Genomic DNA, 17899 nt, shown 5'->3' on the forward strand with positions numbered 1-17899 from the left:
TCAGAACCCTGATTGTGATGGTCATTAATGGGTAGGTGTAGGATTATCTATCCTGCTTCCCTAGAGTATGAGCCCCACCAGGGCAGGGCCCACCTTCACCACACATGCCCTGCACCCCAAACAGGGCCTGGCTCACAGAAGGTGCCTGGCTGACCTGTAGCTCAGAGAACTACAGGGAGCCTGAACCCAGTGGGGCTACCTGGTGGCTACCGTCCAGGGTGACCTACTCACACCAGGTGTCGCAAGGACTTGCCCAGTTTGGGCTGGAGCCCTTAACCCCGTGGTCCTGCCATGTTAACCTAGACACGGCCCCACTCACTTTTGACAGCTTATTGTTCTGGTCATCCATGACCAGAATATCGTCCTCCAGTTTCTTGATCTTGGCCTCAGCCGTGACCTTCTCGAGCTGTAGCTTCTGCCTCGCGGCTTCCTCCTCCTCTAGCTGTTCTTCTAGGTCCTTTGTGGGGGAGAGAAAAGAATCACAAGCCTCACTCCCAACGGGGTTCCTCCCTTGGAGCTGGGGACCGACCCACGCAGAGGCCGGGCCTCAGGGCCCCCGTGCTCTGCGTTCTCCTTTGCACTAGAAATAAAAGGTTTGGGAAACCACTGGCCTCATGGAGCCTCAGTGTCTCCATCCATCAAATGGGGAGAGTCAATTCCGTGGTGGTTTCAAAATGTGTCCGTGAATTCTCTGGTACCCCTCCCTTCGAGAAGCAGAGGCTAATTTCTCTCCCCATCAGTGCGGGCTGCACCCAGGACATGCTTCTAATAAGATCGGGAGGAAGCGATGGAGTGTAACCTCCGAGATGAGGCTATGAGAGGCATTGTGGCCTCCTTTCCTGTTACCTCTTGTGATTCGCCCCCCACCCTGGGGGAAGCCAACCAGCCACCGTGTAGCTCTAGGGAGAAGCCCCCCAGCCCCACCCCAGGGAGAAACTGAGGCATCTTGACTGCAGCCATGGGAGCAGGCCATACAGACACAGGTCCTCCAGCCCTGGGGTCGCACCCCGACTGCATCCCCGTGACAGACTCCAGGCCAGAACCTCCCAGTGGCCGAACTGCTCCGAGGTTCCTGACCGTGTGACATCATGCTTTGTTATTCCGAGCTGCTAAGTTCTGGGGCCCTTTTGGTCCTGCGAGGACATCCAACTAATGCCACTGCCCCTCAGCCGGGGCTGCTAGGGGGAGAAAAGGTGCTTGCACACGGAGGGCAGGAGAAGGGAGCTGCCCAGGGGACCCGCGTTCAAGGCTGTGCCGGTCCTCTCCAAACTGCACCCCCCGGGGGGGGGCATACAGGACCACGTGCACCTCTAGGCCTGCAGCGGGGGTCCAGTGACACGGCGCCCAGTGAGGGCAGCCCCTGCAGGGCCTTACCAGCATCTGCTGGGCCATCTTCTTCTTCTCGGCCTGCAGCTGCTGGCCTCGGTCTTCCTCCTCCTCCAGGCGGGCCTCCATCTCGTGCAGGATCTCCTCCAGCTCCTGCTTCTTAGCCGCCAGGCGGACCCGCATCTCCTCAGCCTCAGCGTACAGCTCCGTCTCTGCCTGCAGCTGCTCCTGGAGCAGGTTCTTCTCCTCAGCCAGCTGCACGCGGGGAGCAGGGAGGTAGCCTGTGAGCCCCGCGGGGACACGTGTGCTCCCCCCGCCCCCCCGCCCGGCCCCCGCCAGGCTCCGGCCTGCTACCTGTGTGTGCTTCTGCTCCAGCTCCTTGAGCTCGTTCTCTGCCTTCTGCTGCCGCTCCTTGGTCTTTTGCAGCTCATCCTCCTTGGCCTGCATCTCCTCCTCTTGCCGTGTCACCTGCAGCAGGGGCTTCACCTGCGTACACATGGTCAGCCGTCACTTGCTTTCGTGGCACAAGGAAGAGATAAGCTCTCCTAGCAGCTTAGATCCGTGGTTCCCAACTAGGGGCCATCCCACACCAAGGGGACACTTGGGAATTTCTGGGGACGGTTTGGGCTGTCCCAACAGGGGCAGGGGGATGCCACCAACACCTAGTGGGCCCAGGCCAGGGATGACACTGCATGCTCTAGAATGCACGGGACAGCCCCCACAACCAGGGATTATCCATCCCAAAATACCAGGAGTGCTGAGGTTGAGAAACTGTAAATCAGAACTGAAAAAAAGATGCACAGTGTAAAGGAAAAAAGTCTCTCCTTCTCCCACTTTGTCCTTTTCCCAGAGAGAGAAATTATGCTGACGAACTGGCGTGTTCCAAGGAGAAAAGGGAGAGAAAAATCCATCATGTTCTACACCCCCCATCAAGGTCATTACACGCATCGTTGGCATTTCCCGCCAGTCTTTTCTCCTACATGCTTAAGAAATACGGCCGAGATCACGCTGTCCAATTTAATATGTCGCTCCCATTAGTTAAAACCACAAGATAACTACTGCCCCATGCTGCCCTGTCAGCTTCACAACTTTGTTTTTGGATAGCTGCCATTTCCGCGGACTGGAAGTGGTGAGAGAGGGCCTCCCTCCCCGCCTTGCTCCCGGCTTAGGGGGAAAGCTCATAGGTTTCTCCCGATAAGGATGATGTCAGCTGTGTGTTTTTCATAGCAGGCCTTTATGATGTGGAGGTATGTTCCTTCTAAACCTACTCTTCTGGGTCGCCTGGGGGGCTCAGTGGTTGAGCATCTGCCTTTGGCTCAGGGCGCGATCCTGGAGCCCCGGGATCGAGTCCCGCATCGGGCTCCCTGCAGGGAGCCTGCTTCTCCCTCTGTCTGTGTCTCTGCCTCTCTCTCTGTGTGTCTCATGAATAAAACAAGCAACACAAAACAAAACCTACTCTTCTGAGGGCTTTTCGATAGCCATCATTTTTAAGAGCTTAAAAGTCTCCCACGGATGGATGAGTCTGTTGGGGCTTGGGCACTGATGTTTTGCTACTGCTAATAAGACCATGATAAAGGAGAAAAAATAAGTGGGAAATATCAGAAAGGGAGACAGAACATGAGAGACTCCTAACTCTGGGGAACGAACTAGGGGTGGTGGAAGGGGAGGTGGGTGGGGGGTGGGGGTGACTGGGTGACGGGCACTGAGGGGGGCACTTGACGGGATGAGCACTGGGTGTTATTCTATATGTTGGAAAATTGAACACTAATAAAAAATAAATTTATAAAAAAAAATAAGACCATGATAAATGCCCTAAATTCCTGATTTCCATTATAGCAGATGGCTTTCTTAGGACAGTTTTTCAAAAGTCGGGTCAATGAAGATGAAACCTGCCAAAGCAGCTTCCCCTCCCTGTTTTGTTTTGTTTTGTTTTGTTTAAGATTTTATTTATTTATTCACAAGAGACACAGAGAGAGAAGCAGAGACACAGGAGGAGGGAGAAGCAGGCTCCCTGCAGACAGCCCGACTCAGGACTCGATCCCGGGACTCCAGGATCACGTCCTGAGCCAAAGGCAGATGCTCAGCCACTGAGCCAGCCAGGTGCCCCCGCTCCCTGTTCTTGACCGGGCTGACTCCTAACTCCTGAGTTCCAGCCCTCACCAGGCACCAGAGAAGCCTCTGTTGTGTAGACTCCGGCTCCTTCTATGCACTTACCCTATTTTACTGTTAGGTATTTGTTTCTGTGTTTATTTACTCAGTGTCTGCTCCCCAGCGTGTCTAGAATATTCATAAACCAGAGCCCACGATGGCTGTTCATCGCTGTATCCCCAGCACCTGGCATGTGCCTGGCACACAGCAGGCACCGGATAAATATTTGCTTGATGAAAAAGGTTTGTGCCAATTTTCACACCCAAAGGCACGAAAGAGGAAGCTATGTCTGTGACAGCCAGTGGCCCTGCAAGGACAAGCTGCACCCAGAGAACAAACGGTGGATACACCCACCAATCTAGAAGGATCTCCAGAGAAGGGTGCTTTGTAAAAGAGCCAGTCGCCAGGATGACATACTGCATGACTCCACTTCTATAATGTTCTCGAAATGGCAAAATCTCAGAAATGGAGAACAGAGGAGCGGTGCCGGGGCTACGGCGGGGATGTGAGCGTGGCCATAAATGAGCAACGCGAGGGATCCCCATGGTGGTGGAGATGCCCTGCATCCGAGTCTCGGTCATTTCTAACCCACATGCCGAACAAGGAGGGGGCCCTTCTCAGGCCCGGAGAACTGGTGCCAGCTCCAGTTGAGTCGGAGCCCTCGAGTGCACACAGGCTGTCAACCAGATGCAGCCCCACATCTGGAGCATCTGCAGCACCAGGCTCGGGCTGAGGGGCCCAAGGGCTGTGGGGCCCCGAACACTCACTTTGGTGAACAGCCTCCACCACTGCCAGTTCCGCAGCTTGAGGTAGGCCGCGCAGTTTCTCTGGATCACCTTCATGGCCGTCAGCTGTTGCTGCCGCTTGGCAAAGGCCCTGGGGAGGGGGGGAGGGGCGTGAGAAGCCCAGGGGACCCAACACCGGCCTCCCCGGGTCATCCACGGCATCCTGAAAGCAAGACACACCTGTCCACAGTATGTGATTTTGTGACTCACGTGGGGACATCCCCTGCATCCTCTCCAGCTCAGATCCCTCCCCCAGGAGGCTCTGAGCATCAGCACCTGCACGTGGTCTGGGCACAGACCAACTTCAATAATCTGGAGGCCACAGCCTTTCTCAGGGGGCAAAGAAAACCCCAGCTCACAAAAAGCCCCAGACTCAGAGCCGTGGTCCCAGCACCACCCAGGAAATCCATCTAGGCTATGCCATTCCCAGGGGGACCCTCCACATCACCAGCCGTGCCTTGTCTTCCCCACAGCTGAGCGTCTGACAAACCTACTCTTCACTCGAGTGTATTTTAGAAATCTCGGATCTGCCTTGGAACCAACGCCCGTTGTGTTTAAGAGCCGTCGGGTTGGCAAAACCACTGCAGAGGGAGCCGGGTCCTCCTTCCTCCCCTCGGCTGCCACCTTGGAACGAGGGTGAACTTGAGGAGTGAGGCTGCTCCAGGTAGTAGCGGCGGGAGGGTGCATTGGGGAACTTTGCTATGAAATTTAACCGCTTAGGTCTGTCCCTGGACTCCGAGCTCCCCAGTTCTGGCCTTGACCGTCTTGACCCACTTGGCAATGAAAGGGCTTATCATGATCAGGGCTCTGCAGCTGCGAGCGTGGTCTCGACCTCACGGCAACACACGCCTGGACGGAGAGCCACTCGGCCAGCCCCTGCAGTCCTCTTTGGGGTGTGACTTCCCTCCAGGAACCCCATCCCGCCTGCAGACCCCAGGCCTCACAAACCAGAAGGGGCATCCAGTCTTCCAAGACCCTGCCTTATGAGTCCCTTGTGGACACGGGGATATGCACACGGCCAAATCCTCTTTCCTCTGATTCTTCATCATATTCTCACACTGGTGAAAAGATAACCAGGCCCTGTCTTGACCCTCTTTGTGCAGCATTTTGCCGACTCCTCATGAAGAAACCCATGGGGGCAGGGATGAGTATCCGCATCCTCCAGGGGAGGAACAGGAGCCTTGGAGAGAAAGCCAAACTTGCCCAAGGTTCACCAGCAAGGAAGTCGGGGAGCCAGGGTGATGCCCAGGGTCTCATTCCCTTCCAGGCCTGCCCTTATACCTAGCGCGCATCCCTAAAGTGGTAGCATTTCTGCCTCTGCAAGAAGGAGCTGCTGGTCAATCAGGATGCTTCCTGAAGCCGCCGGTCTCTTAGAAGCAGGGAACCTGGACATGAGCCCCGAGAGCCCCCCACCCCCACCCACCAAGGAGTGTGTTTTTCTGGGCTGTTTGCAGGGAGGCCACGGCACCCGGGTCCTTACTTTCTGGCCAGGTAGCCACGACACATGGCCTGGAAAGCCATGATGACATCTGTGATCTTCAAGTCCCGTTCCTCTTCCAGGTGGGCCAGGACCCCCGTTCGGAAGAAGATTTTGCTCTGTCCGATTCTGTACAAGTTGGGGTCAAGTTCTAGGGCTTTGATCTGCAGAAGGGAAGGGGACAGGCGTTCTTGTTCTCAGCTGCGACATGTGTGCATTAGGTGTGGTTAAGGAAGGTCCCGCCCCAGCAAGCTCCTGGCCGTGCACCCTGGGACCGGAAGGTTTGCAGGAGGGTTTGCAGTTGGAGCCCTGGTGAGGGGCCGGGGCAGGGCTCACCATGAGAATGCAGGCCTGCTTCCCGTCCATGAAGCCCTTGGGAATGGCGTTGGCAGCCAGGATCTCATAGCTGGAGACACAGAGCAGATGGCACCGATCAAACACCTCTCCAGCGTCCTTCCATCCCTCCACCTGAGCTGGCTTACCACCTGCACCCCACGCGTCCCTCCCAATGCCTGGTCCCAGCGGGCTCACCGTTGGCGGAACTCCTGGAAGACGATCCTGTTGGGGAAGCCCTGGCGGCAGATGCGAATGCCTTCCAACACCCCGTTGCACCGCAGCTGCTCCAGCACCAGGAAGGCGTCCAGCTTGCCCGACTACAAGGACAGAGAGGCCTGTGGACCAGTGCAACCGGGACTCACGGAGCAGCAAGCCCTGAACCTCAGGGCTGGGTGACCCACCTTGTCAGGCCACCCCGGTTGACAGAGGCACCGGGTGAGGTCTCAGCTGAGGATTCAGGTACCACCTCTCTTGTACTTGGTGGCACCAGCATCACCTGGCTAGAAACTGGGGCTTCCTCCCTGTCACTTCTCCTTCCCTCACTTCCTCTCCCTCACTGGCTCTACAGCAGCTCCCTCCCAGATATCTCCCAATGGACCCACACTCTCCACTGCCATCCACACACCGTCACCAACCCCTACGTGCTTCCCACCCTTGTCTTGCCTCCTCCTGCAACCTCTCATTCTTTTTTAAAAAAATATATATTTATTTATTTATTCATGAAAGGTACAGTGAGAGAGGCAGAGACACAGGTAGAGGGAGAAGCAGGCTCTCTGCGGGGAGCCTGATGCGGGACTCGATTCCAGGACCCCGAGATCATGCCCTGAGCCTAAGGCAGATGCTCAACCACTGAGCCACCCAGGTGCCCCTCTCATTCTATTTCTATAACATCAGTCTGATTATGACATACCTCTGCTATAAAAGCCCCCAATGGCATCCTCTGGTCAACCCACAAGCAATGCCATAACCTCGCTCCTGCCAAGTGATCCAACCTCATCTTTCCCCCAATCCCTGCCGCACACCATTACACGTCAACATGAAATGACCTAGGGTTTCACTGCCTCAACTTTTCATTCCTCAGCTCACATCTTAGTTTCTACCGCTCCCATTGCCTAGGATGCCTTCCCCACTTTGCCTTCCACGTCATCAAGCTGATGCCTCCTTGTTCCCAAGGCAGCTTTCTCTGAGCCCTGAAGCTGCAATGGGAGCCCCAGCTTCACAGTGTTCTCATAATTTACCACATTACATTGTGCGTATCAGCTTGTGTGTGTCTCTTTCCCACTGTGTCTCCTATAACATCAGCACTACTGACGTCTTGGGCTGGATTAGTCACTGCTTTTCCCACTCTGAGGGCTGCCCTGTGTGCCATAGGGCATTTAGTAGCATCCCTGGCTTCTGCATATTGGATGGGAACAGCAGCTCCCTCCCAGTTATGACTGCCAACAAAGTGTTCAGATATGGCCAGATGTCCCTGGGGGGGGGGGGGACACGATTGCCCCAGCTGTGAGCACCCTGTACTAGATCACCATAAGAAACCTGCAGGCAGGGCAGCCCGAGTGGCTCAGCGGTTTAGCCCTGCCTTCGGCCCAGGGCGTGATCCTGGAGACCCGGGATCGAGTCCCGCATCGGGCTCCCTGCATGGAGCCTGCTTCTCCCTCTGCCTGTGTCTCTGCCTCTCTCTCTCTCTCTCTCTCTCTCTCTCTCTGTGTGTGTGTGTGTCTCTCATGAGTAAATAAATAAAATCTTAAAAAAAAAGAAACCTGTAGGCAAAGACTACAATTTATCCAGCACTGTGTCCTCCATAACTGGCACAGGTGCAGCTCAGTAAATATTGACTGGAATCATGAATGAATGAGTGATTTGATGCCCTGGACAGAAACTCCAAGGCTGAAGGTCACTTCTATCCCCTTGCTTCCCTTTGCCTCCAGGATGGGGAATAGGTACCCAATTCAGACAACCTGCCACCCATGTCAGATGGAGCCCTTGGGGTATGGAGTCAGGCTGTCTTCCTGCCCCTCTACTCTGGTCTGCCTTTCCCTTTCCCAAAGCCCCCTGACAATATCCCAGGGAGGATATTTTGACCACCCAAGGACCCAGGCAGGCAGCCTCACCCTCTTCTCGTGGTTGGGGATGATGCAGCGCACAAAGTTGGGTGTGGTATTGCGTAGCGTGGTCATCAGCTTCCCCAGCTGCTCTTTGTACAGCTGCCCCACGGTGCGGAACATGCCCTTCTTGGTCTTGGAGGCACTGGGCAGTGAGCTCTCTGTCATCTTGGCCATCTGGTCCAGGCCCACAATGCGGTCCACTGTGGGGCACATTAATGTTGGTATCTGTCAGCCTCTGGCCATCCCAGGGGCCCTCCACCCCCACCATAGACCAGAGGACCAAGCCCAGAGGGTGGAGACCCCAAGTCCTCTGCTCCCTTTTGGTGGGCACCACCCCCCATTCTTTACTGTGCTGACCAACACCTTTCTACTAGCAATAGGTAAGGGGAGGTATGCAAAGGATTACTTTCCATGTATTATCTATTTGGAAAATCCTGAAAGCCCCTGAGTGACACAAAGAACAAATTCTCTCTGATGTTGTCACATAAACCTGGGAATAAATCCTGCTCTTGCCACTGCCTTGGCCTGGTGCCATGTTGTGGCACTCAGCTTCTCCTTCTACAAAAAGGGGGTAACAACAGCATCTACTTCATCAGGCAGGCATAAGGAAATAAGGCACACCCCTCCTGCCTGCCTTTAGTCCTTCATCTACCAACAAATATTTATGGAGAACCTACTATGTAGCAGGCTCTATGGATACAGACATGAACAAAATAGAGACCCTGTGTCTCCACACACACACACACCCCAGCTCATATCCTATGGATACTCTAATGGGAAGGGACTGACAATGATTACATATGTAAGTATATAATATTCCAAGTGGTGAGATGTTGTTAGAAAGATAAAGCAGGGTAAAGGGGGAGAGAGAAAGTAATGGGGGTGATCTCCCCAATAAGTTGAGTGAGTAATTAAGTAGATATTCAGGGAAATAATTTTCTGGGCAGAAGGTATAGCAAACCCTCCCAGGTAGGAATCTGGCACATTACTAGGTGACTCAACAAAGAACAGGTGGTGGTGTTATTGGTGGTGGTATTACAACCACAGTGGTTCTTTTTCTTTCAAAAGAGAATGAGAGACTCTTACAGTCTTCCAGTGGGCGCTGCACATGCCAAGCTGAAACCATTGGCATTGCTATGAATTTCCCTCAAGGCACTGCTTTTGCTGCACCCCACAGACTTTGGTAAGTTGTGTTTTCATTTTTACTTAGTTCAAAATATTTTAAAATTTCACTTGAGAAAATTAAATTACATACCAAAACACTTCTAAACAACACATGGGCCAAGGGCCAAGGGAGAAGTTTCTTGGGCCCACGTGCTATTTAGAAGTATGTTGTTTAAGTTCCACTATTTGGGGATTTTCCAACTATCTTTCTCTTATTGATTTCTAGTTTAATTCCATGGAGTTCCAAGAACAGACAATGTATGCTTATTCTTTTAGATTCATTAAGGTGTGTTTTATGCCCTAGAATGTGGTCTAACTGGTGAAGTTCCACGTGAGCTTGAGAGGAATGTGCCTTCCATCATTGCTGGATGAAATAGTCTACAGATGACAGTTGTATGCAGTAGGCTGATGGGGGTTCAGTTCAATTCCACTGGCATTAGGATGCTCTGTTTCTCCTCCTTGTACTCAGTTAGGGTCCATGTAATAATATCTTTGCTTATATCTGTCTCCTGCAAGGCTCTGGGCTCCTGGAGGGAAGGGCCTTGCCGAAATGGTCATGAATCCCAGGGTGAGATGCCATGACCCCATTACCCCAGGGCCTGGCACATTGTGAGCACTTAGTAAATGTCTGCACAACAGAACCCTTCCTACAGCATCTTCTACTGTGCTTAAAACAAGGGTGGCCAGACCTCTAAGCCCAAGGCCCACAGGCTCTGTGCAGGATAGAAATCTGTTGCAGGCACTGAGGTCCAGAAATAAGAGCAGAAAACCCCACCACCTGTAGTAGTCGTCATGGCAGCAGGCACACAATGAGCCTTTACTATGGGACTGGCAAGTGCTAAGTACTTCACATGGATTATCTCTTCTCAGAGGGAACCAAAGCATGGTCCCCAGGGCAGCCTCAGCAGCACCTAGGAACTTGTTAAAAATGCGGAATCTCAGGCCCCACCCAGACCTGCCAAATCGGAACCTCTGGGGATACAGCCCAATTTTCTGAGATTTGACAAGTCCCCCAGAAGATCCAGATGCATGCTCAAGCTTGAGCTCTTGGTCTAATTCTACCCTCACAGTAATCCTAGGAGGGTTGGGGACCATTATTACCTTCTGGTTTTACTAAGGAGGGCACTCAAGTTTAATGACATCAAGAGACTTGTCCAAGATGACACAGCTAGCATGTGGCAGAGTCATGATTAAATGAAATCTTTCTGACTCCAGATAGGAAGTCACCATGCCTCGTGCACTGTTTTCTCTGTTACCACCTGTGCCCTAATTTAGGACTTTCTCTCTGGGATCCAGGTGTGGGGCTGAGGGGTCAGGGGTTACCACTCAGGAAGTGGCTAAATGTGCCAGCAAGTCATTACTAGCACCTGCACATGCGGCCCTCTCCCCCACCCCCATATAGGCCCACCCCTCATAGCAGCAGGTGTGGGAACCCGGGCAGCTGGGAGGAGGTGGAGGACCTTGTGTCCAATCCTCCGGTTCCAGCCAGGAGGGCCTTACCGTCCTTCCACAGGTCGGCCACAAACTTGTCTGAGGAGGCGTTGAGGAGGGAAGTCACGTTGTCATTCAGCGGGTCCATGTTCTTGGTCAGCCAGGCGCTGGCATTGTAGTCCACCTGCCAAGGATCACCCCACTGGTCAGGTGCTTCTGCCTCCATTACAAACTAAGGCCAGGACCCAAGGCCTCCTGGTTCCCTCCCGATCTTCCAAGGTCAGAGAAGAAATGGCATCAGCAGCCATCACAATGGGAAGCCACGAACACCCATGCAGAGACCAGTAGAAGCACGGTGAGGCATCAGCTAACAGCACCCCTCACTGACTATCTACTCTCACTTCTCTTAGTAAGCTTCTGACAGCCTCCACTCTGCATAGCCCAGTAGGATTGCTGTGAGTTCCGACGGATGGAGAGCTTTGCTGATGGCAAGAACCCTCCCTCCACCCCCAGGGATCCCCTCCCACACAGAGAAGCCTCCGCAACAATTACATTATGTTTGAGGAACCTCCTTTCTCATCTCTGATGAGAATGTAATTTTTGCGTCTTGGAGATCCTGATATATGGATATACAGAAAAAAGGACCAGTAAACCATTTTTGATTCCGGACTTGAACATGGACAAACCTTATATTTTATTACTGTGGCTCTGAAATGGAAGGAACCTGTAAAATAGCTCTGGAGGGTTATTATGGGATATGGGTTGTTATCATGGTAGCCAGGCCTGATCGCAGGAAAAAAAAAAAACACTTGGGAAGGCAGAAAAGAGAAATAGAGTTATTCCGTGTGCTTAAGGGAATGTACACTCCTTTGAGTATAGGGTAGGAGTTGGCAAACTTTTATGGTAAAAAGCCCAGATAGTAAATATTTTCAGCTTTGCAGGGCACAACATCTCTCTCATGTAGTGTCACAAGCAGCCAAAGACATTATGTAAACAAACGCACGAGGCTGTGCGCCATAGAACCTTATTTACAAAAGCAGGCTGTGGGTCAGATGAGGCACACGGGGCCATGGTTTGCCATCCCCCTGGTATAGGCAGGGCATTGCCTGTTCGCACGAGGCAGTAGAGGTACTGGAGAGACAATAAAGTAGTTGGATCCTGCAAGCCAAGCTAAGCTGTGTCTTTTCTACATTACCCAGGACCCTCTGGAGCCATTGAGGAAGCTCCTATATATTTACAGCCATCACATTATGATCATCATTATCAAGAAGAAGAAGGGGGAGGAGGAGGAAGAGGACAAGGAGAAGGAAGAAGACAATCATTCCATATTTGCCTGGAGAGTACAGGCTGGCAGTGGCAAGCTCAAGACTGTGGTCAGGAAGATTTTTGTTGGACTCCAGAGTGTGTTTATCGGTCATCCCATCCCAGTTGGCCCTTCCTGTTGGGCTTAAATAGTAGTAGCAGGAAGGATTCAGAGTCTATACGAGAAAGAACTTCCTGGCCACCCTGGTTGGGAAATGCTATAGAGGTTAGAGTATATATATACATCTTCCTTATAGATACTCAGATGGATCATATATCGCAGGACTTGCTGGATTTGCTTTACACGGATACCTTTGGACTCTTCCATTCCCAAACCACTCCTACTCTGAGTGCCTTGCCTGGGGACAGAGAGAGCCCTGGCACCCGGGGCTGGTACCTTCCCAGCATAGTGGATGATGGAGAACTCCGTTTTGTCCTTGAGCTGCTTGGGCTTCTGAAACTTGGGATGGTTGCCCTGCTCTGTGCACAGCTTCTCCACGAAGGACTTGTCTGTGGCTTTGGGGAACCAGCACTCCTCGTCCAGCAGGGCCAGCACACCTGGAGGGTTGTTCTGTGGGAAACAAGGAAGGCAGGATCACAGTTAGGGTGCCCAAGCCTCGGGCTTGCCAGAGAGAGCTGGCCACCGAAACACACCATAGGCAGCCTCCCCCTGACTCTATCACCTTTTCTACCTATGTATAAAGATGGATTTATGCCTTCCACTCCTACAAATCTAACCTCAAATTACCCTGTGTCCAGTGGACCTCCACTGGGGATGGAAGGGCAGGCACCAAAAGAACATGCTTGCTTCTGCCCCCTGGTGGACAGCACACACTGAACAAAGATTTCACTCGTGAATTTGTTCCTTTACATAAATATTCACCTCAGGGTTACTTTGAATAAGCTCTTTTCTGTGGCCTAGACAGGCTAAACCAAGGTGCCAAGAATATGGCCATAATTTACACACATGTCATTCACTCTGCTGGAAGGGTCTTCACTTTTTAGACTCCGATCAGAGAAGTTTCTTTCTTTCTTTCTTTCTTTCTTTCTTTCTTTCTTTCTTTCTTTCTTTCTTTCTTTCTTTCTTTATTTCCTTCTTTCTTTCCTTTTTTCTTTATCTCTCTCTCTCTCTTTAATGTAAACTCTACACCCCACATGGGGCTTGAACTCACCACCTTGAGATCAAAAGTCACATGCTCTTCTGACTAAGCCAGCCGGGCACCCTGAGAAATATTTTTCCACTGCTCTGTCCAAAGCAGGCCTCCCTAAATCATTCTCCACACAGGCCTTATCAGAGGTTTAGTTGATTTGTTTGTCTGGTTTCATCATCTGCTCCTTCAAGAGGGCAGGGACTCAGTCCATCTGGTTCCTGGTTACCTCCCTAGCCCCTAAAGAGGCACCCCACTCAGTACACAGTCATTGAACAATTATTGATTGTGCACCTACTATGGACATGCTTCTAGGAATTAGGGATACATCAGTGAACAAAACAAAGGCCCTTGCCTTTGAGAATGAATGAATGGGGGAAGGGGGAGAGGGAGGGGAAAGGAGGGGAGGGAGGGAAGGAGGAAGAAATAAAAAAAAAAGAAAATACCTTTGATAGTGAAATGTGGGCTAAGGGAAAGTGTGATCGAGTTCACAAGGACTCGGTGGTGGGGGAAGCCGTGCACACGCGGGGCGAGGGCAGGGCCCACGTGCCAGCCGAACGAGGCCACACACGCATGCGAGTGTGACGTGGGCCCTCACCGGCCGCTCAATGAGCTCGATGCAGGGCTGCAGGTCAAGCCCGAAGTCGATGAAGTTCCACTCGATGCCCTCGCGCTGGTACTCCTCTTGCTCCAGGATGAACATGGTGTGGTTGAAGAGCTGCTGCAGCTTCTCGTTGGTGTAGTTGATGCACAGCTGCTCAAACGAGTTCACCTGGGTGTGTGACACGGGGGAGGCCCGGTGAGCATCCTGGTCAGAGGACACAGGGCCCAGGGAAGCCCTCCCCTGAGACAGCGCCGTGGCTGGTACTCTTTCTGCAAGAGCCCGTCTGCCATCCCAGAGCCCAGAGAGGGTTTCGCCCCGGCAAAGGCTGCCTAGAGTTCATGGGGCTGGCGATTGTCACGTCACAGCCCCCCACCCCCAGGTTGTTTTAAGAACGGTTATCTCCTTCACCTGTACAGTGACTTATGGGTAGAACAACTGTGTAGGCTACTTCAATACCACCACTGTATAGATGTGGACATGGAAACTCAGAGAGGGGGTCATTCTCTAGTAGGTGCTGTGTTTTAGAAAATCTGTCAATCTCAAGACCTTCCCTTCCACTGAGATCTGTGGAGGTAGGATCCAGGATTCACACTACATGAAGTATGGCAAGACCCTGAAATCAGGGCTTGGCCCAACTCGGGTAAGAGTCAATGAGACTCAAGTGCAAGATTTTGGTTGGAACTGTTGGAAACAGTTGGAACTGGTTGGAACTTCCAGGGTTGCTGAGAGGTAGTGTAGAGCTGTGGCAGCCATCTTGCCACCATGAGGGGAAAACTGGCTTGAGAATGGAACCAACATAGAGGGTGGGAAAGAGAGAGAGATGAAAGAGATCAGGTCTTGCCTGCTGGGCCCAGCTGTAGCTCTGGCCTTCTCAGTTTCACCAAACAATACATCTCTTACACTCTCAAGGGTGTAACCTTAGCTAGACAGCCTCCCACTCTAAGTGGTCATCTGCCTGCCTTTCTCTGAAATAATGACTTCTCCAAAGGGAAGCTTCATCCCAGAGAGCCAAGACCATGGCTGTCATGATCCCACCAAGCTGTACCTCAAAGATCTCAAATCCAGCAATGTCTAGGATTCCCAGGAACGAAGCCCCTTGCCGGTGGGTCTTGTCTAGGGCTTTGTTCACACGGCTGAGTATCCAGCGGAAAAGGCGTTCGTAAGTAGCCTTGGCCAGAGCCTCTATGGCAAAGTCTGCCTGTAGGGAGAAGTGAGGGAACATGATCATCCCCAGTGGGCCGCATTTTCATATGAGCCCGGCCAGCAGCTCAGATTTTTATATCCCTCCTACCCATAGCCAGTCCTTAAAAAATAAACAAAAAATGGAAATTATGCCATCTCTACAACCAGCAGAGAAGTGGCAGTAAGGAATAGAGTGGTTAGACCTAAGGAATGACTGTGTAGATAACTAAATGGATCCTATCAGAGGGATGGAGGGACCTGGAACAGCATAGAGCCTGTTCCATCCCTGGGACCATTTAGAAGTGGTCAGCTCTGTTTCCAGAAAGGGTACACAGTCATTTTCAAAAATATATCTTTTAGGTCTGACCTCATGTGTACAACTAAGAGATCAAGATGCGATTGTGAGTGAGGTACTGTGCTGCTCTTGTTCAGTACTGGATCTTCAAAACCTGATATGGGATTTTGAATATTCTAGTATTGGATGGGTGAGGGATAAAGAAATGGACAGATGGATAAAAAGGTGGATGGATATATGGGTGCATGGATGAGTAGATGGATGGATGGATGAATAGATGGATAAACAGATAGATAGAGGAGTGCATGGATGGGTGAACAGATGGATGAAGAGATGGATGGATGAATGGGTGAATAGATGCATGGATGGATGAATGGATGGATAAAAGGATGGATGATGGATAAGTGGATGGATGGATAGATGAATGCATGGATGGGTGGATGGATTGATGGATGAAAAGACAGATGCATGGATGGGTAAATGGATGGATGGATGCATGGATGGATGAACAGATGTATGTATGTATGTATGGAAGATTCTGCAGAAATAAATGGCAGGTGTAGAAATAACTTCACATGCAAAAATAAACAGCAAGTGCATCATTACCTGTTCTTTTGTCTGAGCTTTCTGTACTACATCCCGCCCAACTTTGATACGTGGGGTCAGGATGGACCTGGTGAAATCTGTCACATTAATTCCCATGAGGTGGCAAACTTTCTGAGCAGCTGGATAGAGGAAAAAAGCACATGAAGTGTATCACAAAAGAGAAGGCTTAGGAAGGCAGGCACATCCCATGGGATATTTGTGATCTGTGTATACATTGGGCATTTTTTGAGAAATGGAGCATGATGGTAGTGAACATAGCATTAGAGAGTCCCGAAAACTGCTGTCACTGGTGACCCCATCCCCAGTGCTTTGCAAAGAGGTGGGATGGAGGTATGCTCCACATGGGGCCTTAGGGTCAGACAATTCTAGGTTCAAATTCTTGCCCCTTTCCCACTTCCTAATTATTTGATTTTGGAAAAGCTATTTAACTTCCTAGAGCCTTGCTTTTTTCGGCTTGTAAAAAGAGTGGGCCATTTGGTACCATGTGGGCTTGTCAACTCGATTAAACGAGGTAAGTCATGTAAAGCGCCTAACATATGGTCAACTACCAATAAAGATGTGTTCTACTGTGCCAAGATAGGTGCTGCATCATTTGTGGCGGAAAAATATTGGAAATGACTTAAATGTCTATTAATATGGAAGCAAATAAATATATCATGGTATTTTCACAAGGTGAGTACCAAACAGCAGTTAAAGAAATGACTTCAGTTTTCTCTTTCTCTCTAGACCAATAAATAGCTCTTAACTGGGGATGATTTTGCCCCCACAGGACATGTGGCAAGGATGGGAGACATTTTTGGTTGTCACACTAGGGGGCGCTACTGTCAAGAAACCCTGATCCAGATAATGGTGAATACAGAGAAAAGTTGCAGAAGGACGTCTCCAGTGTGACATCACTCATGTAGATTACAATCACACTCACTAAGCAACACTATCTATTGTTTAAATATATGTATGGGAAAGTATAAAAACGCAATTGTAAGGGGACAATTATGTTGTGGTCGCTTGGAGACAAGGAGAATGGGACCCTACTGGGAGAATGAGGGGATGTCACTGTTGGCTACTCTGTTTTATTTTAAAGACTAAGTAGTATTAGAACATGCTCACAAATGTCCATTCTGGGTGGTGGACTCTTGTTATATTAGTGTATTTCTGCATTTTAAAACTTTTCTTTAAAAGAAAATAAATTAAAATGAAGGACCGCTTCCTTCACTCAAGGGCTAATCTTGCTTGATGGTTTGTGCATGTGTGGTGAATGATACATGGTGTGGTTTTAGGATTTTTTCCCCCTGTCCCTTTGCAAGGAGGAGGAACACCTGACAGGTCCAATGGAGGGTAAGCTCTAGGGAGCTTGCAAAAGCCATATAATACCTGGTCTGCGCCAGCCTGTAGAGACAACAGGTGGACAAGCTGGGGACTTAAATTATCTTTTGGCTCAGCTACTCACAAGCATGGGGTACCCAAGCAATATTTCCATAACATGAAACACCGCTTATTTGCAGGTAAGGCTGTCAAATTTAGAAAAAAATAACAACACAGGATGCTTAACTAAACTTGAATTTCAGGTAAACAATCAACATTGACAAATTATAGTTATGTCCCAAATATTGCATAGAACCTACAACATATTATAAAATATGTCATTTTATAATGACATCCAGATAATATAAATATATTCCCAAATATATTATTAATATAATCTAAATATATTATCCCCAAATATATATTCCCAATTATATATAAACATTTATTGTTTATCTGAAATTCAGGTATCCCTGGGCATCTTCTATTTTATCTGGCAACTCTAATTGCAGAGAAACTTGAGGTCTGTCTCCCCGGCAAGACTGTATGAGCCACGAGGAATGGGGCTGTTCCTATTTAGTTTCTTAATGAATCCCAGAGCCTGGCCTATTATACATGCTCAAAAGATTTGTTTAAGAAAACAAATAATGGAGGCTGGCTTAGAATTGATGCTCCCTAAGGATCCTGT

At 50.5% G+C, this 17899-nt stretch overlaps 1 protein-coding gene across 4 annotated transcripts in view; it reads right to left on the reverse strand.

Moving 5' to 3' along the window:
- Positions 1-17899, reverse strand: part of MYH11 (myosin heavy chain 11) — a 114907-nt gene that overhangs the window by 22751 nt on the left and 74257 nt on the right. For all 4 annotated transcript variants that reach the window (XM_077906734.1, XM_077906733.1, XM_077906736.1 and 1 more), the window contains 13 exons: positions 15910-16028; positions 14872-15024; positions 13821-13994; positions 12472-12645; positions 10842-10956; positions 8184-8377; positions 6268-6389; positions 6073-6142; positions 5740-5900; positions 4242-4350; positions 1681-1812; positions 1375-1581; positions 320-457 (listed from right to left, as the gene is read on the reverse strand). In XM_077906734.1, coding sequence (XP_077762860.1) covers positions 320-457; positions 1375-1581; positions 1681-1812; positions 4242-4350; positions 5740-5900; positions 6073-6142; positions 6268-6389; positions 8184-8377; positions 10842-10956; positions 12472-12645; positions 13821-13994; positions 14872-15024; positions 15910-16028 — 1868 coding nt within the window. The remainder of the gene's footprint in view (positions 1-319; positions 458-1374; positions 1582-1680; positions 1813-4241; positions 4351-5739; positions 5901-6072; positions 6143-6267; positions 6390-8183; positions 8378-10841; positions 10957-12471; positions 12646-13820; positions 13995-14871; positions 15025-15909; positions 16029-17899) is intronic.

The sequence above is a fragment of the Canis aureus genome, chromosome 8, assembly GCF_053574225.1.
Source record: "Canis aureus isolate CA01 chromosome 8, VMU_Caureus_v.1.0, whole genome shotgun sequence".
NCBI lineage: Eukaryota > Metazoa > Chordata > Mammalia > Carnivora > Canidae > Canis > Canis aureus.